Source organism: Thamnophis elegans, chromosome 2, assembly GCF_009769535.1.
Source record: "Thamnophis elegans isolate rThaEle1 chromosome 2, rThaEle1.pri, whole genome shotgun sequence".
In the NCBI taxonomy this organism is placed as follows: domain Eukaryota; kingdom Metazoa; phylum Chordata; class Lepidosauria; order Squamata; family Colubridae; genus Thamnophis; species Thamnophis elegans.
In genome coordinates, this window is record NC_045542.1 from 9,000,152 (window position 1) to 9,027,009 (window position 26,858).

The 26,858-nt window shown below is 46.4% G+C and overlaps 2 protein-coding genes across 2 annotated transcripts; both read left to right on the plus strand.

The window, feature by feature from the left end:
* Positions 1-1,645: 1,645 nt before the first annotated feature.
* Positions 1,646-9,949, plus strand: LOC116503964 (sodium- and chloride-dependent creatine transporter 1-like; the record flags this gene model as incomplete). Its single annotated transcript, XM_032210719.1, has 2 exons — positions 1,646-2,066; positions 9,879-9,949. Coding segments are annotated over exons 1-2 (372 nt in total), but the record flags the coding sequence as incomplete, so codon positions are not given.
* LOC116503667 (sodium- and chloride-dependent creatine transporter 1-like) lies at positions 9,923-22,487 on the plus strand. The gene is given in 9 exon segments (XM_032210224.1): positions 9,923-10,009; positions 10,700-10,952; positions 11,099-11,231; positions 16,380-16,514; positions 17,544-17,647; positions 20,554-20,678; positions 22,139-22,210; positions 22,213-22,250; positions 22,398-22,487. Coding segments are annotated over 9 exon segments (915 nt in total). The 5' UTR covers positions 9,923-9,960; the 3' UTR covers positions 22,404-22,487.
* Positions 22,488-26,858: the final 4,371 nt, after the last annotated feature.

Here is a 26,858-nt window from a genome sequence, read left to right on the forward strand (position 1 = left end):
GGTTAGGATTAGGTTAGGGTTAGCTTTAGGGTAGGTAGGGTAGGTTTAGCGTTAGGTTTAGGGTTAGGTTTAGGGTTATTTTTAGGGTTATGTTACAGCGCGCTTCTGTCAGCGTGCTGTTGTCTGCGCGCTGTTGTCGCGCGGTTTTGACGGTGCGGTTTTGTCGCCGCGGTTTAGTCACACGCGCTTTAGTCTACCGCGGTTTTGTGGTGGAACCATGCCGCCCAATCCCGTAGGACTCCGGGCGGCTGACAATACAAGAAATCAAAAAGAAGAGAAGAAAAGAAAAGATAAGATTTAAAAACACACCATGCACTCCATTCTGAGTGGGGCTGGACCATATTTAGTGGTTAAATGCAGCACTGCAGGCTACTTCAGCTGACTGCTATCTGCAGTTCAGCGGTTCAAATCTCACCGGCTCAGGGTTGAACTCAGTCCTTCCATCCTTCCGAGGTGGGTGAAATGAGGACCCGGATTGTTGTTGGGGCGATATGCTGACTCTGTAAAACCGCTTTAGAGAGGGCTGAAAGCCCTAGGAAGCGGTATATAAGGTCGAACTGCTATTGCTATATTTTGGGGTCAACAGCCCCAGGCCTGCCGGAACAGCCAGGTTTTATTTGTATGTGGAGGGGGGGGGGTGTCGTGTTAATTGGAGGGTGGGATGGAGATCTTCTCAGCTTGCCCCCCCTCCCCAGCTGAAAACGTGACCAGAAAAAACGCCCAGCGGCCGCTGACACTTCCGCCTAAGCGCGCGTCTACACAGCGGGTCACGGACGCGGGAGGCACTGCAGCCGAAAGCGGCGCTCTGACTGTAACCGTGTGAATCGAAACGTGCTTTTTCTCATCAAACTCCGAAGTCAAGTCCAGCCAGGCAAGAGAGCGTTATTGTAGAGCAGCTGCACCCGGGGAGGGAACAGGTGCGGGGGGGGGGGGGGAGGTTTGGAAATTGGGGGGGGGGAACGGCCGCTGCAATGGAGCCTCCCCCACATCCCCCCCCACCACCCGTCTTGCTCCCCCTGCCCGTCTTTCTTTCCCTGCGGCTGGCGGTGCTGGGAGCGCGAAGGAGGAGGAAGAGCGAGGGGAGGGGGCAGAGGTTGGGGGGGGAGCAGTCGGCGAATCCCGGCGACGGCGGCGAGGCGGAGCGGGGAGGGGAGGGGAGGGGAGGGCAAGGGGCGGGGGCCTGCTGACGTCACGCGGGCTTCTCTCCTCCAGCAGCCTCGAAGGGGCGGCGATTGCGAGAAGAGGAGACACAGCGGCAGCACCCGAAGCGGCGAGCCACCGAAGCGACCGGAGCAGCTCGAAGGCGGACGGACGCGAAGGGATCGGCTCGTCCTTCCCCCCCCCCCACCTCCGCCCCTACCCCGTGCCCTGCCGTAACTCCGGGCGGGGTGCTGTGGGGTGTTCCCCCCCCGGCGGATCTCGCCGACCTTCGCCCTCGAGCAACCCCCTTCCCCGAGTCCCTGACACATGAGGTTTTCAGGTTGACCTTCAAGTGCTTCGTGGATTGTTTCTGAGTCTCCGCGAAACCCTGCCCTCCCCTTCCGAGCCGGCCACCTGCCCCAGCGAGACCCCAGCTCCGACTCCACTCTCCGCCGTCTCCCGCTCGCCTCTTGCCAGGGGGGCTTCTGCCTGCAAACCCACCCACCCACACCCACCCACCCAAGCCTCCCCCCCCCCCAGCACCCTTCTCTTCTTTTCTCTGTTGAGCATCATCTCGATCCGTCTGGAAGGGGGCGACCGGGACTCGGGAATCCCCCCAGGCACCATGGCCAAGGGGGCTTCGTCGGAGAGCGGCGGAGGCGGAGGCGGCGGCGGCGGCGGCATCTACAGCGTCTCGGTCGAACCGCAGGACAAAAAGACGGGACCCCCCGCAGCCGCCATGTGCCAAGGAGCCTCAGTCGGGAGCAAAGGGGAGGCCGTGGACTCCTGCAAGCCGAGCCCGGCGCCTCCCCGCGAGAGAGAGACCTGGACCCGGCAGATGGATTTCATCATGTCCTGCGTGGGCTTTGCCGTGGGGCTAGGCAACGTGTGGCGCTTTCCCTACCTGTGTTACAAGAACGGGGGAGGTGAGCAACCGGCGGCCGTGAGAGGCGGGGGGGGGGGGTCTGCAGGATCCTTCTACTCTTAAGGGGGGGGGGCGGATTCCGTGATTGTCCAGAGCAGTGTTTGTCAACCTTGGCCACTTGAAGATGTCCGGACTTCAACTCCCAGAATTCCCCAGCCAGCGAATGCTGGCTGGGGAATTCTGGGAGTTGAAGTCCGGACATCTTCAAGTGGCCAAGGTTGACAAACACTGGTCCAGAGAGTCGGATGGGAACCCTTTTAGGATGCCTAGCTCCGGAGCCTGCACCCTGCACCTTCAGGAAGCTTCAGGATCCAGGCCCCTTGGGAAGAACAAGGCACCTGAGAAAGCCTTGAAACAGTGGCTTGTTGGGCTGACATCCTAAACTCAGGAGTAGTTTGTAAGGCAATCCAGCCTGGATTGCCTTACAAACTAGTCTAGAGTTGGCAGCCGCAAGAGCAGATGCCTAAAGATGCCCTGGAAAGGAAAGGAAAGAAAAAAACTCTAGCCTGCTCCTTTCCCAGAGTGGCATTTTGGCCTTTGGCTTAGCCTCCAGGCTCTTTCCAAAGTTAGGGCTGGGAATGGGGGGTTAATATGCTCTGCTCGGAGGGCCTCCCCTGTCTTCTTCAGTAGGCGCATTCAGTCCAAACGCCTACCTGGAATCTAAAAACCTCAGGCCCGGACCCCCACAGTTTAAAAACAAGACTCGAACGTGAGTCAGATCATCACTTAGTAGGTTGAACAGATGGGGATCCCAGTCGTGAGATTGGAAAGGGAGGGGAAATCTTGGTGGGAGATGTCCTGTGGGAGTTCCCCAAAAACCTCATCCCTCCAGGGGTATTTTTTTTTAAAAAAAATACCCATAGGAGAAGGTTAAGCTCCTTGGAAGAGGCAAGGGATTTATCCAGACTGAATCATGAGCGAAGGTGAAGATAGGGGAGAAATCCTGCGGGATTCAGTGGGAAGGTTGAGAGGCGGAGAAGGATACAAGTCGTTGGCACCGTGTTGTCACCACACACATCTGTGGCTAGGCAGGGAGCAAAGGGCAGCTGCCAGCTTGCAGAGAGGAGTGTCGCCTGGGCAGAGGATCCTAGCAAAGGTGGGAGGGAATCGTGGCTGCTGTTCTGAAGGGGGATACAATATAAACACCTCCCCATCCTGCTACTTGTGGGTCCAAAAGTCCCTCAGGAGGGGAGCACGTTGAAGGGAAGCGGGGAAAATTTCCCAACCCACTTTGACTGTGGGGGACTCCCCTCTTTCCAGCTGTAGTGTTTTGGGGTCTTGGACACTCCTACCATAGAGGGACTTGAGAAAACTAGCTTCTTTCCCACTGTCTCTTTCCCACTGCAACAAGTTAAGGAGGCCACACACGGTGGAATGAAGACCCAAGCCTCTTTGAGATTATTTTGGTGCTTTAGTTGACAAACTAGAAAGACGTTGTATACCTGCATATGTACACATGCATGCTTGTGCATGCACGCACACCCACGCACTGATAAGAATGAGCCACATCCACAGAGCATTTCTCCTGGGCCCATCCTGAGTTACCCTGCAGATTCCAAGGTTAGATGCTTCCAAATCTCTCGCTCACTTCCCGCTTATTACAACAACTGAGCCTCCAGAGTTGCATCCGCTTTCAGGGACACCCCAAGTCAGATGCCTCACCCCTTTTCAAAGTTGAAGTTGGGGGGGGGAATAATGACAGGGGAGGACGGGAGACCATGTGGGAACACCAGAGGGGCAAAGAGAAGGCACAGCTGGCTGAAAAGAGGGCCTTTCATGGCAATGGTAGTCCTTCCTGGATGGCAGTCTCAGTGGCAAATCTTGCCTTCCTCCAGTTTTATTCAAATAACGCAAAATAAATTTAGAACAAATTGTGAAAGGGCATTTTATGCGTGAATTGGTCAGAACAGAAACTTCTAGCACCTTTTGGTTGCTGTCCAATCCTCCCCAGGAACTGCTTTGCCCTCTTTATTTTTCTGAATATTGGAAAACATACTCGCAGAAAGCATGTACTTAATCACGTATCGCAATATAACGTATCTGGATGGCATCCAGCTTGAGGATTTAAATGTGACAGGGCAAGTTGGCTGGGGGAGGAGACATGTTGACGTGCTTGCCATCACGTTATTTCTCGCCTTCTTTCCAAATAATTCCTTGGGGCATAGGTGATTGTTGCCTTTCTCCCAATTTACCCCAACAACCCTGAAGGGTAGGACAGGCTAAGAGGAAATGCCTGGCTGAAAAGCATCCAGTGAGCCTCATGGGTGCCTGGAACCTGGATTCATTGGGCCCTCATCTGGCACTGCCCTTGAGTATCACACTTAGCTGGTTTCCTTAAAAATAAGGGCGTCATCCCCCCCTTCCTCCCCATGTTGTCTCGATAACCTCCCCGCTCCTGGAGAAAAGCATTAAGGCCATTGTGGGTTAATAAGCCATAAACATTATATGGAAAGCAGTGTTCTGGCAGGAGCCAGCGTGCACTTGGTGCAGGCATGGCTGCCGAGAACTGCCGAGAAACCCAGGAAACATGATCTTTTTCACCAGACCTGTTTCTATCGTCTCGTCTCCAGGAGGGCTCCTTTTGGCATTCTCCACAGCCCATGTGAGCCATTCTGGGATCTGTCCCTTTCCAATCAATGAATCTTGAGGAAGGATGCAGAGGAGAAACTGAATGAGAAGCCAAGAGGAGCACATTCCCACTCTGATGTGTTTAACTGGTGCGCCACCAAAGGCCACGGGAAGGACAAACCTACTGGGGCCTGGATTGGAGGAAAAAAAAAGGGAGATGCGTGTCTCCTAGGCTTAAGCTAAGTCCCTTCTCCCAAACTGGAGTTTAATCCCAGAACATAGGAAAAGAAGAGGGGTATAATACTCTCGGTGTGTCTGTTCAGGGGCACTGCCCCCTCTGTAAGATTATCGTGGCCAATCCCTGCAAATTTAAAGTCCCCAGCTTTCTAGGTTTGCCCCAATCCTCCCCTAGTGTCTCTTTAATTAGCAATGAAATAGGGGGGAAGGGCTCTCCTTCTATTTTAGGATTTTCTGACCTTTATAAACGGGGGTTGGGATCCCACTGTGACTCCTTGTGACTCCCATTTCGATTCATTATCTGTACAGCACAGGACGAAAATTGCTATCTCTCCCTTAAGGATAGGTTGGTTTTCTCCCGGCTGCTTTTAGGAGAGGAGAACAGAAGAGCAATGCTGTTAGGCCTGCCATGGGCTGATGGGATGCACATTGCGTCACGCTCACATGCTGCCTGGCTCTTGGGTAAAACAGCCAGGTCCAGCTGACGCTTCTGCAACTATTTCTCTCTGACAAGTGCTGTTAGTGATACTTGGAGTCTTGGGCTGGTGACTTGGAATACAATCTCCATTCCGATTTGGTGATCTTGGACTAGTACTTATTTTTAACCTTACCAGCTTCAAAAGTCAAGTTAGAATGTGGTGAGAATTAAGTGGGATGTTCACCGTTTCGTTCTTGTTGGAAGAAAAGCGAAGCGAAAACGTACAAAGGCAGTCTTTTAATAGCCAAGGACAAGTGTCTCAATTTAGCAAAACCTGCAAAGGACCAATAATATCTTTATTTTATTTTATTTTTTTTGCAAACCCTGCTATCCAAGGCACCTCCATCACCGATGGTACTCTGCCTTTTCCCCCTTGCATTTATTGATTCAGAATCCTTCCTTGTAATCTGCCCTTTCTGTTTAAGACTGTTGTACGTGCAAATGAAAAGGGGGGGGGGTGGAAAGTACTTTGGCAGACTACAGAAGAAAGACAAAACTCTCAGCTGCATCCCTGGAGCCAGTTTTCATCTTATATTTGCATGGGACAAATTTAGCAGGTATCAGTCGCCATAAGCCCTAGCTGTTCCTTTTTCAAGACAGAAGAACAGAAAGTGAAAGGAAAAAAAATAAACGACTTGCTCAATCCCGACTTGAGATGAAGCAGTATTTGGTCATTAATCACAATTGAAAAGACAGGATTTCGACAACCCTACTATTTTAAATAGGCGACCTTCTGAGAAAGAGACATTTATTTCCTCTTTCTCCATTGAAAAATTCTGTTGTTCCTGAAAGTTTAGGCATTTCTGGTCAATCTTGTTATGCTAATAAAGAATGGATTCAGTTTGAGCTAACAACCAAAGAGATTGCCAAAACTTTGGACTTGGCAAGTGGGTTAGAGATGCCTGTTTTATGTGTTTTTTGGATTGGCACCTGACTTCTGTCTCCAGAGGTGAATAATCCCCACTGAGATCCAGATCTTATCCAGCAACTGATATGAGGGGTGAGTGGGGAGGAATATTGCTTTCCACCCTCTAGGCCAGTAAGGATAAGCACATAACCTGATTTCATAACCTGGATATCTTGTTTGCCTATCCTCCTTACAGAGCAGGAGTTTAAACTGCTCTAATAAAGTTTTGAAGCTTCTAAGGAGCTCAGGAAGGATAGAAAAAGGATCCAAACAATCAGAGGAGCTGGCTGGCCAGAAAAGTTAGATAGGAAAGAGGAAGTTGGAGAAGGCAGTGTTTGGTGATAAAGCATATTTTGAGAATGGCTGGGGGGATAGTCCAGGGTTGAAACAGAGATGCATTCTTCCAATTTCTCCAAACCTCCTGGAGTAAATCATTTTTTCTTCTTCTGGGGGAAAGTGCTGAGGCTGAGATAATCGCCTGCCCTCCCCTTTGAGGCCCTGAGAACTTTCCTCTTTTACTTGTCTGACAGCCGGCGAGAAATTTCTTTTGTGTAAAAGCCACAGCATGGCACAGTGCAAGCCACAGCTGCTGGGGGCAAATTCCAGGAGAAAACTCTTGCTTCATTCAGTGCTGTTGAGGGTGGAGGGGGTGGAAGCTTCCCCTATCCGAAGTTGTGTACCCAAACTGGTGCGCTCAGAGCATTGTACCTGGGTACCAGCACATCCAGAAGTGCCGGTGGTCACAGCATTTGGTAGACACGTAGCTGCAGGCCTCGCATGGGTGAGCTGAGATGGAAAGCCAGAATAAAATAAAATCTCTGGGTTTGTCAAGGGGTGTATGAGGAGATCACAAGGAATGAATGATTCAGTCTTTCTGGCTCCGTGCCCTCAAAGGCATCTCAACAGCCAATCTGAAATGGATCGGTAGCCAGGATCGGCAAAAGAAAAATGTCTGTGCTTTCCTTCAAGTGTGAAAAATTGCTGCGGACAGAACAGCGACCACTTCAATTCACGAGATTACATTTTCCCAGTTATCCCCTTGCTTCTCCTTCTAACTCACCAAGAGATTAAAGCATCTCATTCTTCAGGCAGAAGCCAACACTTTATCATTCCTATAAACGTTGGTCTATGAAAATAGGGTGATTCAGAAATGCACTTTGATCGCCTCTATTCCTACCTTGAATTGAGTTACTATATATGCATAAAGGCAACATTGGAGACATATTTATACTGCAGATATCGCTGACAATTTTCTCCAATGTGTGACTATCTTGTATATGGTCACCTGGCTGAGGAAAAGAAGAGCTGTAGCTTAATTCCTGGGGGAAGGCTGTTATATTAATTGCATCATAAATTAATTTTCAAGCCTGAGAACTGCAATTTGGAGAAGATTGCTGAGAATTCTGTCAGCAGTCTCCCTGTCTCCTTTGACAACAAATTCTAAAATTCATTGCACAAATGGAATGATTGTCCAACCAATTTATTTCATGATCTAACCCTGATATTTCCTTTACATTCACTATGCCGTATGGAGTCGATAATGAAAAAGCAGAAAGAGGGAATATGAAAACTGATAAGGAGCCATTTTAGTCTATTTGTTTAATGGAATGAGGCATACATTTTGAGTGTTCTTAGAAGCAGCCTTTACTATGGCATAATCACATATTTCAGACCTTAATTGGTCCTATAAAAGTTGTTCCAAGAAAGGGTAGTTTTTGAATCTGGGCTGATTTATAGGGATAAACGTGTGTCTAGTTGTAGGTATCCGACTGCAAGTGAGAATTTGAGACTGACATGGGTTTTTATACAAAACAAAACAAGATTATGCCAGAATCGCTTCCCATGCATTGATATCTTTTTGCGTGCAGGGATTCAAAAAAAGAAAAGAAAATGAAATATTGAGTCATATGAAGCCTCGCCAATACTCTGAAATGAATACAATGCAGGTTTGCCATCTGAGTAAATGCTAGATTTCAGATAAATCCACGCACATCTTCACACCCAACACCCACTTGTAGGTTTCATTCACTTGATATACTCCATCTGGTTATTGCGCTCATCCATGCCCCAAATTTGCACACTCCTTTGAACCTTTAATTAACCGAAACCCCAATATACTCACCTACCCAAATCCCAAGATTAATATTTATCAAACCAAGCCACATTCCAGGAACGCAGTTGCTGCTGTTTTTGCAAGCGATCTGGTTCAATGTGTAAATAGAGGCACAAAATCCCATATCATCTTGGAGTCAGCCTTCGCGCACGCACTCTTGCCTTGCAGCCTTGGTGTAACGTAGCTGCTCCATGCGCGGAGTCACAGATTTACCGCCATTTGCATTTCCTGGATGATAGATGTCCCCGCCTATACGCAGCAATGAATGAATTCCCCAACCATTGCCTTGCTAATCCCCATGGGAAAGAGTTTATATCCCCAAGATTATCCTTTTAACTAGGGATTGGGGATGAGAAGCAATACTTCGGCCTTCCCTTAACCCAGGGATCTGTACTATATATAATAGCCTCTTTGAGATGATTCAAGCTGAGGACCACGTGAACAAATGTATTTGGGAACACACCAGGCCAGCCTGTCCGTCACAGCCATGAGACTGGCACACTTGTTAACAATGGGGGCAGGAAAGTTGAAAGCTGTTTGGGGAAAGCGGGAAACAGATCAAGATCACATGGCAGCGACCAAGTGGACAGTGCAAGGGAGGCCCACAGATCATTTCTAATCTTGGGAGCCTGAAGAAGCATCTATGACTAAATGACCAGAAGATAAAAGTCAGAAGGAAAATAATAGAGGACAACAGAGTCTGCTTTTTATCTCTCTCCTTTCAAGCTCCATAGCAGCTACCTTAGGGATCTGGTCTTCCTCTGGATATTTTGCAGACATTTGCACATGAAGACTTTTGCCAGCAAAATATCTCTAAATGGAGAGCAAGGATGCATTTCAGCTCAGCCGGCTTTCTCCAGCATAGCACCCTTAACATGTCTGTGGAACGTGATCCAGCCAGCAAGGCTGATTCTCAATTGTGCAATCTCAAAATACTTAGAATTGACAAATTGGAAAAGGGTAAGTTAAGTGGTGGCAACAAATGAAGAAGTCTTAAAGGGGAACTGGGAAGAATTAAAATGCAATGAGTATTACAATTCCAAGTAACCACAGAAGTCACAAATTCAGTACTGATTGGGGGGGGGGACCCAGATTCTAACCCGAATTTCATTTCATTGGCTCCTCCCCGACCTGCAAAAAACCACCTGAAATTCTTGCCTATTTTAAACATGACATCTGAGGTTAATTTTCAGGGTGTGCCGGTATCTCAGAACTCCAAATCGACTGAATACAATTTCCACTTAAATGATTTCAGTTGACATCCTTGCTCTCTTCTCAAGCCACAAACTGAAACAGAATAAATTATGAAGATGGCATGACATTTTATGGGGCAGGCCTCAGCTTTCCTAGTGCACGATTTAGATTAAATTGGATTAGATTTAGATGCTGTTTTAAAAATGTTTTAGTATAATAAATCTACAAACCATCTGTACTTATGGGAACAGGCTGAAGTGGTCTAGAATTGAAGAATGACACTGTTGCTTACTTTGTGTTGCTCACCTGGCTACAGGTGTGTTCCTCATCCCGTACATTCTTATTGCCCTCCTTGGTGGGATTCCCATCTTCTTCTTGGAAATTGCTTGGGGCAATTCATGAAGGCTGGAAGCATCACTGTATGGAACATAGCGCCACTTTTCAAAGGTAAGAATATCTTTTTCCAACTAATCCCCTTCTTTATTGCTCTTAAGGTTCGTTGTAGGAGTTTGTTCGCAGGGAAAGGTTCAGCTACCTTCTAATAGCATCTTCTCTCAACTTCCCAAGTCAGAACGTCACTTTGGGATCTTCAGTGAGAACCAAGGGATATCAAAAGGTCCAATAGATTGATCTTTGAGATGTGCCCAAATTAGAAGAATATGTGAAGTTGGCAAAGATGGGTCAGGAGGTATTAAAGAGATGTGGATGCATAGAGAAGAATTGCTTAAATATAGACATAATTCTCTTGGTGGCATACAGTACAGAAATAATCAGGCTGAGATCACTGGCTTTTGATACCCAAAACGTTTGTAATCAATATGTCAGTGAAAATCTACTTGAGCAGACAGTATGTAGTGTAAGATTACACCCTGTAATCCCAGAAGCCAGGAAAAGAAGTCCTACTCTCTCTTTTTTTAAACTAGCGATTTGAAATGGGTCTTTTCATCACTCTTTCATCATGCATGCAAAGCCAAATTAAATTACTGTTTGATGAAAATAGGGTTCTGTTTCCAGAATTTAAAAGATGGGACATTTAGCAAATGCAATATCACTCATTTTCGTTGTGCAACAGTGTCATATACCCTTTAGGGAAAATAGCCCATTCTTTTTTCAAGTTAACTGAATTTCTCCAAACAGGACTGGGAATCGCTTCCATGGTGATTGTCTTCTACTGCAACACGTACTACATCATGGTACTTGCCTGGGGCTTCTACTATCTGGTGAAGTCTTTTACAGCTACCCTGCCATGGGCAACCTGTGGGAATCCCTGGAACTCCCCAGAATGCGTGGAAATCTTCCGACATGAAGACTGTGCCAATGGCACTGCCAGCAGCAATCTTACCTGTGATGAACTTTCTGACAAGCGGTCACCTGTCATCGAATTTTGGGAGTGAGTTATGGCATTGCTCCCTTTGTCCTAAGCTGACCTACCAGATTCTCTGTCCTGAACAGGGCCGTGCTCACCTGCATTGGGGGAGATCTTTGATCACAGAGCCGTCCCTTTCTGGTGATCACCCTTTCTCCCTCTGTTTGCAGGAACAAGGTGTTGAATATTTCAAAAGGCCTAGAGTATCCTGGGGCCATCAACTGGGAAGTGACCCTGTGCCTCATGTCTTGCTGGGTCCTTGTCTATTTCTGCGTTTGGAAAGGCGTCAAATCTGCAGGAAAGGTAAGAAGCTGTAGGGAGATGGTGGCCTGAGTCGACGTGGAAGGGAGGAGAAGGTGGGGAGAAATTGTGAATGAATTGTGGCAGTGGTCACATGAGATTCCAGAAGATGGGTGAATTCCTTCTCTTCAGAGCACCCACTGGCAGTCGCCTGCTTCCTGAATCCCCCCTGCTAAGCGCTGCTGCCCACTCTGAAGGCTCTTACCTGTGGAGATGATGTGGCTCTTGAAGAAGGGGCAAGGAGGGCCAGGTGGAGGGTGAATGGAAACAGGTATATACACAATCCCGGGGATGAGAAGAGAACGTTGAATGAAATGATGACATGAAAATAAATACATGGAGGAAAGTGCATTTTGGAAAGAACTGCGGGTGAGGGGAGGTACGGGTGACCGATGGGTGCCTGCAGCCGGAAGGATTGGATTGATCTTCGGGAAACTGTGAGGCATGCAGGAAGTGAATAAGCCTTAAGCAAAATGGAGGCAAAGTGTTTTCAATTAAGGCAAAGAGGAACGGTGGCTGCTAAGCATAGAACGACAGACCCTCGCAAAGGTCAGTCAGGAAATGGAGAAAGAGCAGCACTCAAGTTAAAATTACAGTTGGGGGGCAGGGGGGAGGTGTCCGAACAGCATTCCTTAGACTTCACTGGCTCCTGATTTACCGAGTATATCCTTTGTAAGAGATCCTATCAGGGGTGGGTTTCAACCGGTTCGCGGCGGTCCCTGCGAACCCGTTGGTCGGCGAACCCGGAAGTAAGTAACTTCCGGGAACGGCGAAGGGCCCACCGCTCGCCCGTGCTCCCTACCGGTCTTTGAAGGCTTCTGCGCTTCCACGCAGGCGCATGGCACATACAGCGCCTGCGTGATTCTCCGCGAGCAGCTGGATGGCACATACAGCGCCTGCGCGAGTCTCCGCAAGCAGCTGGAGCATCGCGCAGGCGCTAAGACGCATGCGTGAACTGTGCGCGTGCACGAGGACCCCGCCGGCCCCGTTCCAACCGAACCGAACCGGTTGGAACGGGATTAGCAACCCACCACTGGATCCTATCCATCATCTCACCTGAGACTTCCTGAGGGAAATCTCTACACACGTAATTGGCATCTTTTGACATTTGATTTGTACACCATCCAGAGTCCCTCTGCGAGGGAGAAAAATTAGGCACATTTCAGGGTTCCTGTTTGTGAAAAGAGCAAAACAGAATTTCTGCAAAGTGGGTGGAAACTCTCAGCTTCTAAAAGGGTAGTCATATTTGTCTGCTACAACTTGAGACATCAGCCTTGTGATTTGACTTCTTGAAATTAAAGTTAGATCCCTGCCTTTAATGTATTCCGCAGCTCTTGAGGAAAATTGTAGTGGTTGGACATATAAAACTGCCATGCCCAGTTAGGTTGTCAATAGTGTGTTCTCTGACTAGAAGCTATTCTCCCGGGGACATCTGGTGTGGCAACTACTGTACAGAGGCCTCTATTTTATCAGGTCTGCCATTGCCAAATACAAATGCAGCCAAGGAATAAATTCAGATCTCAAGACATGAATAGTGTGGCCCACGATCTATTCTTTCTGAATGTAAATAGGGGCCTTCCTTTGCACATATCAAAATTTCTCTCTGAGTCATATGTTCCACCCACCCAGATACCTAATGCTTCTCGTTTTCCCAATGCATAGCCAGTGCATCTAAAATCCCACTCGTCAGCAAGTTCCGTGCCTAAGAAAGGCTGGCATTCTCAGCAGACACAGCCCCCAGGTCTCAGCAGAGAGGCACTTGCCCATGGAGCAGCCTCTCACAGCTGGCCACCCTTGTGGCTCCTGTAGCCTTAGTGAGGAGGAACCACTGCTGAAAGTCAGCTAGGATGCCTTTTCCAGAGTAGCATTCTTCCCTCCTGGCTGCAGAAGCTAGAGAAGGTCCCTTAGGAAGGACGGGAAAAGGTTTGAGAGGCAGCCAAAAGCTCTTAAGCGTTTCTCATGAAATGCGTTGGAAGACGGTATTTGAAGTGGTGCCTGAGCACTTTTTTCAGGGACCAGCCGTCAGTTATGCATTCATGGGATTCTTATGTCATTGAATAAAATTAAGTCCACTCCTTGAAGCTCTTCTCTTTATACATTCTCAATATCTGTAATTTCTTTTCCCCATTGGCAACAAAGGATGCCTTATAATCCGGATCTCGCTCAGTGGTTGAGTAGGCCTCTGTCTCTGAGCTCATAAATGTTAAGGATCCTCAGGTCAGCATCTCCGGGAACATATCTGTAGCTTTAAATTTTCTGATGCTGCAGGAGATGAGTCAGCTGCTGATTCTTTCATCTTTGTCTTCTGCTCCTCCTCTCCCCCCCCCAATAAGCAGAAACCTGGAGAGATGTGCAGCAAGTGTTGGAGACCCAGATGTTGACTAAAGGAAGAAGTAACATATATACATACCCACATGATATCTCTTTTAACCTATTTATACAACAAGGTCCCTAGGTTTAAAGACGACCCATAATTAAGAATGGGGCCTACTGTAGCAAATTTCAAGTTAATCACACAATGGTTCAAGTTAAATACACAAGGGTTCACACACAGTACTATTGTACAATAACACTATTCCAGTTTACATAAAAATAAGACTATTCCAGTTTACATAAAAAGAGCCGAGGTGGCGCAGTGGTTAAATGCAGCACTGCAGGCTACTTCAGCTGACTGCAGTTCTGCAGTTCGGCTGTTCAAATCTCACCGGCTCAGGTTGACTCAGCCTTCCATCCTTCCGAGGTGGGTGAAATGAGGACCCAGACTGTGGGGGTGATATGCTGACTCTGTAAACCGCTTAGAGAGGGCTGAAAGCCCTATGAAGCGGTATATAAGTCTAACTGCTATTGCTATTGCTATACTTTGTAGTAGTTTAGTTGTCACATTTTGTGGGGCTTCACAAATGAATTAGGATGCCACGTGCAATTCACAGATTGACCGCCTCTGACTTAAATCATGGAGCATGACATCCAAAGGCACTCCAGAGTATCTAGGTCAGAACTTCCCATAAGAGCCTTTCCCTTTCTTTGAATCTCCTATCAAGACGTCTAGATTCCCTGTCCGTCACTTCCTTCTCCTAACAGAAGATCTGACATTGGTTTCTCCATCCATGCACTGCAGTGGTGGGTTTCAAAAATTGTTGGAACCTACTCTGTGGATGTGGCCTCCTTTGTGGGAGTGCCTTGCCACCCATGTGACCAGATGGGAGTGGCCTGCCGCCCATGTGACCGGATATGAAATTATGAATTAGTACTTAGCTCGGTCCAAGTAGCTATTCAGAAACTCTGGCATTGAAGCATGCAAGTCTTAAAGCTTGTCAAGTTACAAGATCCTTGCCAGTGGTGGGTTTCAAAAAAATTTGGAACCTCTTCTGTAGGTGTGGCCTGCTTTCCGGGTCCACTGGTGGAAGATCTTCTAACCCAGTGTTTCTCAACCTTGGCAACTTGAAGATGTCTGGACTTCAACTCCCAGAATTCCCCAGCCAGCTGGGGAATTCTGGGAGTTGAAGTCCAGACATCTTCAAGTTGCCAAGGTTGAGAAACACTGTTCTAACCGGTTCGGTAGATTTGACGAACCGGTTCTACCGAATAGGTGCGAACTGGTAGGAACCCACCTCTCCTACTCAAACTTTCCTAGCGTTGTCAGTAGTAGGGCTAACTGGGGCAGGACTGAGTGCTCCATAAGAATAGTGGTGCTTGATGTAGAAACCAAGCTGGTTCCCAAACTTTGTGCTAATTCTATGCAATTTTCCTTCCCATTAGTCACTTTTTTTTTCTAAAGTAGCAAAGAGGGGAGATATTCCAAAATGTTCTACATCTTAGAACATATTTTACACAAAACTGTATTCAAAGGAATTGGGGGAGGGGGACTTATAAGCACAGGGCACACAGTTCCCAGAAGGTATTTGCCAGGAAGTTTGCTTAGCTAAAAGGAGAAGCGCATACCTTAGAACACACTGAATGCTCCCTTGGGGTGCACTCTAGTGTGAGAAAATCTATGGCAATTGTCCAAGGAGCAGGTCAGATGTTTCTTCAAGGAGAATTCTGTAATAAGCTTTAAAGCAGCCCAAGGCTTCCCACACTAAAGTAATGGCCCATTAACCCCCTCCTATGCCTCCATAGGGACGTGGTGGCTCAGCGGCTAAGACGCTGAGCTTGTCGATCAGAAAGGTCAGCAGTTCGAATCCCTAGTGCTGCGTAACGGAGTGAGCACCCGTTACTTGTCTCAGCTTTTTGCCAACCTAGCAGTTCAAAAGCATGTAAAAATGGAAGTAGAAAAATAGGGACCACGATAATAAGGTAACAGTGCTCCGTGCGCCTTTGGCATTTAGTCATGCCGGCCACATGACCACGGAGACATTTGGACAGCGCTGCCTCTTCGGCTTTGAAAACAGCCCCCTAGAGTCGGGAACGAGTAGCCCATAATGTGCAAGGGGAACCTTTACTTTTACCTATGCGTGCAAAAACAAAAATTTAAAAGTGAAAGGAAGATCTTGCTTTGCAGAGAACGTCTATTTGTCACATGGTTTCTTGAAAAACTGATCCTCCGGATTCTTTTTCCTGGCCTTGTATCTTTTACAGGGATAGCAGGCAGGGACACGAAGCATTTCCTGGCATAAGCAAGAGGGAGTTTTGTTTAACAGTGGCATGACAAGCACACACACACAGCAAAGGTGCAGGCACGTGGCCAGTTTTCAGCTGAAGAGGCTACTACTAAAAAAATCCACCAGGGAAATTGACGAGGCTTCCTCCCTGCTTGTTTTTAAGAAGGTTGAAAGTGTTTGTATTGCCGCCTGCGTGTGCTTAATTGCTGGGCTGGGCTGCAAAAACAATTTTGGCTTCTACCGGTTTTAAATTAATGTTTTCAGTCGATAATTCGATTTGCGATTGCTGTTATTTAATTCAGTTTAACATTTTATGCAAGCTCTTTTGAGAGCAGTGTGGTTTGTAAGGGAAGTAAATATTAGAGTAAAGAAATAAACATTATTAAAAAGTTGATTTTACACTTTTTTGGGGGGGGGGGTGCGTTAGTGAGTCGACAGATTGCCTCTTAGTTTGGTCTTCTAAACTGAATAGAAAGCAACAAAACGAACCATTTTCCATAAAAAGCTTAATTCCTGCTCTCTTTTCTCCCTCTCCCCCCCTGCAACATAGATTGTCTACTTCACTGCTACATTCCCTTACGTGGTGCTCATTATATTGTTGATTCGAGGGGTGATGCTGCCTGGAGCTCAGGATGGGATAATTTACTATCTCAAACCCGACTGGTCCAAACTGGCTTCCCCTCAGGTAAGTGAGAGGCATACGGTAGAGCAGTGGTTCCCAAACTTGGCAACTTTAAGACTTGTGGACTTCAACTCCCAGAATTCTCCAGCCAGCTCTGCAGAGAGCTGGCTGGAGAATTCTGGGAGTTGAAGTCCACAAGTCTTAAAGTTGCCAAGTTTGGGAGCCATTGCGGTAGAGGAAGGGTTACTATAGAGCTGCCAACTGGTTAGCCAGCTTTTGCACCGCAGTGTCATTAGGAATTAACAACACACAAACGCACAAAGGCAGAGCACTACAGCTGTGAAGTAGATGACAAGCAAGAAAGCAAGCAGGGACCAAATATAAATTGTCAAGATTTCAGCTGCAGAATCTCAGTGCAGCTCTGCAAAGAGTTCAGCTTCAGTGAATCGTGTTTTTATTTGTTTAAAGGACCTGCTGGCAGCGGTAGCTAAAAGCTCTTCACCAAATAGATATCAACCGCAACGCCCCTTGTTAATGACAGCAGTGAGTGGCTTCCCAGGGTACAAGAGTTCCACCACAAAACCGTGTTCGACTAAAGCGCGCTCGACGAAACCGCGTAGCTGGCGTCATCACAGCGCGACAACAGCGCGGAGAAAAAAGCACGCTGTAAACGCTAAAGCTAAAATTAACCCCTAAACCTAAACCTAACCCCCCCAAACCTAATCCTAAACCTAACCCTAAACCTAACCTTAACCTAACCCTAAACCTAACCTAAACCTAACCCTTAACCTAACGCTAAACCTAATCCTAACCCTTAACCTAACGCTAAACCTAACCCTTACCTTAACTTGAATCGGCTTGTTTTCAAAGCGCTATTTAAAGCGCCCTTTTTTCTCCGCGGTCGCTGTTGTCGCCCTGCTGATGACGTCAGCGACGCGGTTTAATCGGGCGCGCTTTAGTGGAGCGCGGTTTTGTCGTGCCACGGGGTACAAGGAGCAGTTGAAAAAGTTGGCAGTTGTGTGCGAAGGGACGGACTTCTAGCCCATCGTATTTCAATCTCTTTTTTTGTTTCTTGTTCTTCTTCCCTCTCAGGTGTGGATTGATGCTGGGACCCAAATCTTTTTCTCCTATGCCATAGGACTGGGGGCACTCACTGCCCTGGGCAGCTATAACCGATTCAACAACAATTGTTATAAGTGAGACCCCATTTCCTACATCACCATAAGGGGGCATGGCAAGCAGGCAGAGCATAGGAAGAAGAGGTTATGCCGTGTAGAAGGGTTATTCCCCCTTGCCAGGGATTCTCTCTCTTTTATACTTTAAACTTTTTAATAGAATTTGTATGCCGCCCACTCCCTAGGGACTCTGGGCGGCTCACAGCAAGTAAAAGCATTTAAAACATTTAAAATTACAGAATTAAAATCAACACAACATCCATTCCACCAAATGGGGCTGGAAATTAATCAACAGCCCCAGGCCTGCCGGAACAGCCAAGTCTTGGTCGCTTTACAGAAGGCCAGGAGAGTGGTGAGGGTCCGGATCTCAGCAGGTAGCTCGTTCCACAAGGCCGGTGCAGCTACAGAGAAGGCCCTCCCTCGGGAAGCCGCCAACCAGCATTGTCCGGTCGACGGCACCCGGAGGAGGCCCAACCCGTGCGATCTTATACCTGAGCGGAACTCAGGAACTCAACTCAACAGGCAAAGCTCTGGGCATGGCTTCAGTGGGATAGGAGATATTTGCCTGATGAACCGTGATGGCCACAAAGCTGGATGTTCACACAGTGGCAGCTGCGTGGCTCTGCCAAACAGTGGGAAAGGATGCCAGCGGATTGCTGCATGCATCTCCAACAGTTGTTGGCTAGGAGGCTAAGAGCCAGGGTCCACTTTCTTGTTTTGTTCTGCTGGGTTGCCAGGATTAAGCTGTCTGCCTGGTTGATTTCTCCAGTCTGCAGATGAATGATAATCAGGAAAAGCAGGGCAGGGACAAGAAAAGCAGTGCTTGTTGTTTTTACCCTTTTCACTCTGCCCTCATCGGTTCTATCTTAAAAGATAAATAATCTCTTCCCACCCCACATACACAGAACCCTTTGGAGGCAAAACCCATTGAAGGACAACATGTATTGCCAACAATACTGTCCTGTATCAATGGGGTTTATAGTCCAAGATATCTGGGGAAGTGGCTCCAATTTTGGGGAAGCAGAGGAGAAACATTCTGGTGTGCCTTTTTCCCGTCATCTCATCACTCTGGGGATCTTCATTTCTAAGAATTATTAACTTTACTGGGTCAATGGTTATCCCCATTTCAGGGGGACATCAAGAACATCCTAAGATTTTATTCCTAGGAGTTGAGTTGTGTTTGTGAACTGTGGCCTGAAAAGCATAGGAAAGCAGAAACACACACGCACACTGATACCTTTCTCATTAGCTGGGAGCCACAATCTCTTACTGTGCCATTGTTGTTTTTCTGGCCAGCTGTAAAGTCCAATCTACATACCTGTGATACTGAGATCATATGCAATAAGTTGAAACTTGTAACTGTAGAAAGGAAAAAAACCTTTCTTTAAAACTCTCTTGGGTAGAATATGTAATTTATTACTTATTGGAAGCTGAAATCCCAGTGCATCTGACATTTGCAGGATGCTGGTGTATTTTTTTTCCTCCTCATGAAACTTCATATACAATTACACAATGGGTTTAGCCGTGTTGGAAAAGAATAGTTGGTAATCTGGGATTCCAAGGAAATCTCTTAATAATCTACATCAGAAAGCCATTCAGTGGGGATCTGATTTTGCCCGGGATTGCTTAAGGGCACTCACAGATTATGTCACACCGCTGACTAAGCCAAACAGTACAGTATAAGACATTACTTTAGTAGCTACTCTTCAAAGGCTGTCAAACGCTGTACATCTAAGCCAGTGTTTCCCAACCTTGGCAACTTGAAGATATCCGGGCGAATGCTGGCTGGGAATTCTGGGAGTTGAAGTCCGGACATCTTCAAGTTGCCAAGGTTGGGAAACACTGATGTAAGCTATTGCCCTGTACACATTTGTCTGGCGATAAATCAGACTGAATGCCCAAGTTTTAAAACTTGCATTGTTAAGGGGAAAGTGTGGTGGAACTTTATCTATTAAAGGAGAAGAATATCTCATTAAAATATGCCTCGATTGAAGAATTGCTTCATCTGTTTACTGTACATCAGAGGTGGGTTCCTACCAGTTCGCACCTATTCGGTAGAACCGGTTCGTCAAATCTACCGAACCGGTTAGAAGAGGTTCCACCAGTGGACCCGGAAAGCAGGCCACACCTACAGAAGAGGTTCCAAAAATTTTGAAACCCACCATGCTGTACATGCAAGTTCGTCAATATATAAGGAAATAGAAGAGAGAAATAGCAAGCATCTAATAATTTGGGGGAAATTCCCTCCATCTCATTGAGACAAAGAGTCAAGAGCTGCTTTGCTTGGAAGTCGCTTTCCCTTCTCCCCTTCATGGGATAACTCACTCCGTTCCTGTTGCTTGTTCTGAATGCTCTGCGGCCTCCTTACCCAACCTTTCCTGCTGCTAGTCCATAACATCTCCTCGAATCTGTCTCTTAAAGTCCATGCATGCAGTGTGAAGTGCCCTCAGCCTCCCTTTCTTTCCTCCTCAGCGGCTGCTCGTGCTGGGCTCCAAGGCACAGCCTGTCTTATAAGCGCGCTCATCCTTGCAAAAAGCAACTAATCCTCTTTCCACCTTGCCCTGCTTTCCTCCGTAGAGAAAAACACCTTTTGATTCTCTCTCTTCCTTCCCGCAACTCAGCCAAAAACTCTTTCGTAACGATGGGTGGATGCGCATACAAACGGGCCACCGTATCTTGCTGCTGTTTCGTTAAGAGACCCGTCCCATGCAGGATAAGACATGTTTGTAGTGCTTTCGGTGTCCAAGATTCTGTAACATTGAGCTACGCACTTGCCTCTTGTTACCTGAACGTCAGGTGTAACATAGGGAGCATCAGCTAGGAAGCTGTGCTTGGTATGGTTTATGCTGAGGATAACCGCAACAAAGCCCCTTTTTGTTGGATCACCCTTTCATAGTTGTCGTCCTTTGTCTTTTTCTCCCCTGCAGAGATGCCATCATTCTGGCACTAATTAATAGTGGGACCAGCTTCTTCTCCGGTTTTGTAGTCTTCTCTATCCTAGGCTTCATGGCTGCAGAACAGGGAGTTGATATCTCTAAAGTGGCCGAATCTGGTGAGTGCTCATGAATTTCAGGGATGGTAAAGCAGGTTAGATGAGATGTATGGCTGTTCTCCAACACTGGGAGAAGTACAATTTTAGGAGGACGTCAACACATTGGGGGCAGGTGCAGAACGTCGTTCGGTTGCCTGGATTCTTAAAATTGCACCTGTGCCTGCAACTACACCTTCTCCTGCTATTCCAGAATTGTTTGATATGCTCCATTTTTATCGTTCCCTCCCATCCTATCAAGAAGACGATCAAGGGGAAAGATGAACATAATTGGAACTACCCCTGTGGATCCGGTATTTCCAGATTTCAGCAAAGGCATAACACCTCACCGCAGGGACACAATTTAGAATTGGACTTGTAACACTGAACAGGGTATTCATAGAGTTGCATGTCTATACATTCTAGGAAAACTAATAGTTTTCCTATTAGCGGTGTCATTTTGCCAGAATGGGGGCAAAAACCCAACCCTTGGCTTTCATTTCGAAGCAAAATTGCATTCCTTGTTTCTTTAATGACAGATTTTTTAATTATTTTTTCCCTTCTACAACACCTTACAGTCATTACATCAACATTGTTATGTCATCATACCTGTACATGTATATAATATTTCGCTTCTATATTTACACACCTTTATGCACAGTTCTATATATATTTATATATATTGTTTTTTGGCTTCATTAATTTTGTTCCCGTTTTGCAGCCATTTGTACCAATTGTTCCAAATTTCATGATATTCCGACTCTTTTATCTTTAATTTCAGTGTTAATTTGTCCATCTCTGCACAATCCAAAGTTTTTTTATCACTAATTCATCCGGGGGGGTATTATTTGTTTCCAGCATTGGGCGAATGCTATTCTAGCTGTAGTTAGCAGATGGGTTAATATGTACTTAATTTTCTTTGAATATTTCCCTTTGATTATTCCCAGTAGAAAGATTTCGGGTTTGTATTTTATCTGTTCTCCTGTAATTTCTTGCACCCATTTCCAAATTTTTGTCCAATATTTTTGTGTTTCCGGGCTGGTCCACCATATGTGATAATAAGTCCCTTGTATTTTTTTTACACTTTCAGTAGGTCGGCTTCATGTTTGGGTACATTTTAGCCAATCTTCTTGGTAATAAATGCCAACGATAAAATTGCATTCCAATATAACCGAAAGAGCTCTTGAGATTCTAAATGAAATTGAGACTGTCTTAGTCCTCTGTCCCGATGCAAAATAAAGTAAAAATATGCTGCCTTTGAAAGTGTGAGCCTGCAAAATTAAAGAAAGGCATGTTGCTAAGCATTTTGGGGACGTTCTATTTGAGACGGCACCATGCCTTTCGGGATAGGGGGTAAGCTGGCTAGAAATAGGTGACCATTTGATTGCTTAGTGGAAATGCAGAGGGAGCTATTCCTTCTTCTCTGAAGCAAGAGTGTCTGTGTTAAGTTAACCTTCATTTGTTTCTCTTTTTCTCTTCTGCAGGACCTGGGCTGGCTTTTATTGCCTATCCAAGAGCTGTCACTCTGATGCCAGTTGCTCCCCTCTGGGCTGCCCTCTTTTCTTCATGCTGCTTCTTCTGGGTTTGGACAGCCAGGTGAGACTTTAAGGGGGGGGAGGACAATAAGCAGGAAGCGGATGAGCAGCCAACACCATAATGGCAGGAGATTCATTATCCTGCCTTCAACGTCTTCGCGTGGAGTTCTCCAGTCTCCTTACTTCGCTTCTCTTCCCTTCCACACAGTTGTAGGCGTCGAAGGCTTTATAACTGGGATCCTGGACTTCTTCCCATCCAGTCATGCCTTCCGATTCCAGAGAGAGATCACCGTGGCCATATTCTGTGTCATCTGCTTCTTCATTGAGCTGTCCATGGTGACTGAGGTACGACCACCACTGAAGCACCCTTAGAGGATTAGAAGGGGAGGGGAAGGCGGGTGAAGAGGAGAAAGGGGAGATTTTAGACGTTCTGGCAGTTACCAACCAAGGCAGTATTGTAATGAATGGGAAAGTCATGCTAATGGGTTTGGGAAGAGGGGTTTTCCCGGTGGATCACAATGCTGTCCTTCATGGCACACCAAAGGAACTTTCCCCAGCATTGTTCAGACTGCTTAAAAAACAGAGCAGATATCTCTCTCCTCCATCCTTCCTTCTAGAACTACAAAAAAAGCCAACTGAGAAATAATGACAATCTTTTGATTGTGGGTAGAGAGAATCTGCTCTTAGACATAGGCTTAAAACAAAAGCATGAATTAGCATCAGTGGTGAAATTCAATTTTTTTACTACCGGCGTGGCTTGGTGGGCATGGCAGAGGAAGGATACTGCAAAATCTCCATTACCTCCCAATCTGGGGCCAGCCAGAGGTGTATTTGCTGGTTCTCCAAACTACTCAAAATTCCCGCTACCGTTCTTCAGAACCTGCTGGATTTCACCTGTGATTAGCAAGGTTCATATTCCACTACGTACAGGCAACATATTAAGCTTTTGTTCCTTTGATTACTCCGTTCCAATCTAGACATTCCTGTTTTCATATGATCATGTAAAACTTCAGATCCTGCTGATGGCTTAGATTTAGCATGGTTTGTCCCAGAAAACTTTCCAGAGTATTCTTTGCTGGCCATTTCTTGCAAAATTTGAAAGTGTATAAATGTATAGGGTTTCCCAAACAGCAGACATTCATCAAGTGTAGGCTGCAAGGCCATGTACATTTATCTGCTAGAATGAGAATACCCAGACTTCTCTGAGTAAACGTATAGGATTTCATTAATTTGGGGAAAAAGAGAGAAAGGTTTTGTATGAAATGAACTCTGTGATCCTAAAGACCTTTCCTTTAATCCTGGCAGCAGGAGTTATTGTCAATTATTCACTGTTGCTTACACTGCACGAAATTGGCAAGTACACCCGATTATAGTTACATAATGTGTAACTATTTATATGGTACGCACACAATGCACAAGCCAAACTACAGATAGATGAAAACAAAGCATTTGTAAGAGACGCATTGCTAATGGAAACTGTTTGAAAAGATTTGCTCATTACTTATAGGCAGTCCTCATTTAATGACTGTCTTGTTTAGTAATCATCTGCAGTTATGACAGTGATAGAAAAAATAACTTTACAATCAATCATCTTATATATGACCTTCACCGGTCTTAAAGCAAAAGAAAGCCGAAGGAAGATCATATGCACAGATGCAGTGCTTTGCTTAACAGTGAAATTACCAGTTCCTACACAATTGTGGTCACTCAATGGGGATGACTCTATTGCTTCAAGTTGCAGTTAGGATAGTTATATACTTTTCTCTGGCTTTAGATTAAACTCTTCCTTTCGACAATTTTTGTCTTTTTGTATTCAGGGAGCTCCCATTTATATAGTACATACATAGACCCATATTTCAGGTTCTATTTGGCACCATACCTGTTGAAATATCTTAGATCAGGAGTGGGGTTTCAACTTCATTAGCAGAGCAGGCTGCTGGCAGCAATATTGGGGGCCTTAGATTCCCCATTACTGTTTTAAATAAATGCTACAATTTCTCTTTTGTAGATTCCCATTTTGGAGCTTTATGCCAATTAGCAACTCCTCATCTTTTTCACTTCCTTATAATGTGCCCCCCTTATGTCCTGGCCACTGAGTTTACATTAACTAGGTGTCCTCTGCTAAATCATCCACAGAGCCGTGACTGTTGAACCTCTTCTCTCTTTCAGTGCCAAGCTCAGGATAAATTCTCAGGATGTAGAAGCAGGTTCTATAAACAGCATTGATTGGCCTAGGCATATGTCATAATTCTCCTTCCCCTCTTGCTTCTTGATTGGGGTCTGTGTGAATGGTTAGCATGCAAAGAATACGCTATGTGAGCTTTTAATGGGAGAATGGATATTCATTAAACCAGCCAGCAAGAAGCAGTGATTTAAGACTGATAGGGGACTTACAGCTTGAGGCAATGCAGTTTGGGTCCCTTGTGTGAAAGAAGTTGATTGGGGCAGGTTCTCTTCTGTTTAGATAAGTGCCTTTCCTGGATGATTTCCAACCAGAAATTCATTTATTGGAGGACTTAACTAATCAGAGCACATGACTGGGCCCGAAGTGTGCCTTGAAAAGTTCATTCATCAGGGCGAATGCCACAACTGTTGTGTTTCTAGGGCAGGGAGATCTCCGCCCTTAGTGAGACTCTTCCCTCTCTGCCAGGATTTGAGCCGTGACATCATCCTGAAGAAGGGGGAAAAAGACTCGTGGGATTCCCAGATGCAGCAGCTGACAGGTGTAAGGGAATCCCTGAAGCTTTGCCATGGCCTAGAAAGTGCCTGAACCAATCCCTGATTGGTGGAGTGAGGAGAGAAGGGGACACAGAGAGAGACAATCTGAAGGAAGCTCCTGCTCTTCCCTGGCTGGAGAATACCTGCCCTCCCTTCAGGGAACTGACCGAGAATATGCTGTGAAATGTTATCTCTGGTTGTAAATCTGGGGAGGAGCAGTCCTCTCTTCCAGTGCTTCTGCTATGTGGAATCTCAAACAGAAAGGGCTGTTTTTAATAACAGCGGCCATGCACCCACTGTACCCCATTTGGGGGACACTGTTTAACTTACTAGAACTTCCAGGTGATTTGTTCCTCCTATGGCTAATTCCCAGGTTTAGATACCACTACCCATAGACAGAAACTCCCACCTCTTTCCCCTTCTGCTTCGGGCATAGCACTCACATTACAATGATTGGGAAGAGCCATTCCTTAAGACTTTCAGGTGCCCGTTGGCAAAGAAGGGTATGAATGTTTGTGGTAGATGATTTCTCCTTTTTTTTGCCATTCCTTTTTGAAGCTCCATCTGTATTGGGACAAGCCTCTTTCTGCTGTTTTGAATGTGTGTCCGGGGAGTAAGAAGGATTGGATTAGAAGCCTTGAAATACTCATGATGTGGCCTAACTTTCTCCATAGAACCTCTCCATTTTGCCCAGCAGATTGAGAAAGCATATTTGCCTTCCAGTTAGATCTTTTTTCTTTCCACTCCTGGCATTCTCAGCAGTGGTGGGTTTCAAAAATTGTTCGAACCTACTCTGTGGGTGTGGCCTCCTTTGTGGGAGTGGTTTGCCGCTCATGTGACCGGATGGGAGTGGCTTGCTGCCCATGTGGCCAGATATGAAGATGCCAACGACACTTGTCAGAACCACCTTAAATTACCTCACACACAGCACTGGCATGCATAAGAATATGATGTAAACTTGTTTTTTAAAAGGCATCTTTGGTTTGCGTTAAAACAACTTCAACACTCGCAATGTTCTGATTGCCCCACAAACGCAGTAGTATCCTTACCTTTCACAGAGGCACTGAGTTTTATAAATAGGAGCATGATAGTGTAGAATAAGCATATCCAAGGACCAGGTGGGTTTCAAAAAATGTTGGAACCTCTTCTGTAGGTGTGGCCTGCTTTCCGGGTCCACTGGTGGAACCTCTTCTAACCGGTTCGGTAGTTTGACGAACCGGTTCTACCGAATAGGTGCGAACTGGTAGGAAACCCACCTCTGGTACAGTTGACAGAGCCTCTTCCCACACTCTTCACTGGAATGGAAGACCAGGAATATGTGGCAACTCCTAACCATGCTCTTTTGCCCCATTGAGCAGGTTATGGAAGGCAATGGCTAGAATGTTTGGGAGCTTTACTTCCTGAGTAGCCAGCAGCACCTGGCTAACTTTCTCGGGATGGGAAGCTATGCAGAGCGAGGCTCAGTGAAGGTCTAGTCAGTGATGTAGTTGCACTCCCACAAAGGAGGCCACACCCACAGAGTAGGTTCGAACAGTTTTGAAACCCACCACTGAACTGTACCCTTTCTGACGAGGAACCTCCCATCTTTCCTTCCTTCCTCTTTCAAGCAGCAGAAGTGGGTTCAATAAAGCAGGTTTAAGGAAGGAATGTTGCTACTGTCTCTTGGGGGGGGGGGGTGTGGATTGCTGTGCTTAGCAACTGTTTTGGGATAAGACCAACCGAGTTAGAAGAACTAATTTTGCAGAGATGCCCTGAGTAGGAAAGAGAAGCAGCCCGGAGCCGGGCAAGGGAGGCCGTTTTGAAAGTGCCCTGTTGGATCCTGCTGTCTCCGGCCACCCTCTCCTAGGGGGGCATGTTGTCTTCCAGCTCTTCGTTACTATTCAGCGTGGCACAACACTACTGTGGCAGGCCTGGGAGTGCGTGGTCATCGCTGGGTTTATGGTAAGAGAGA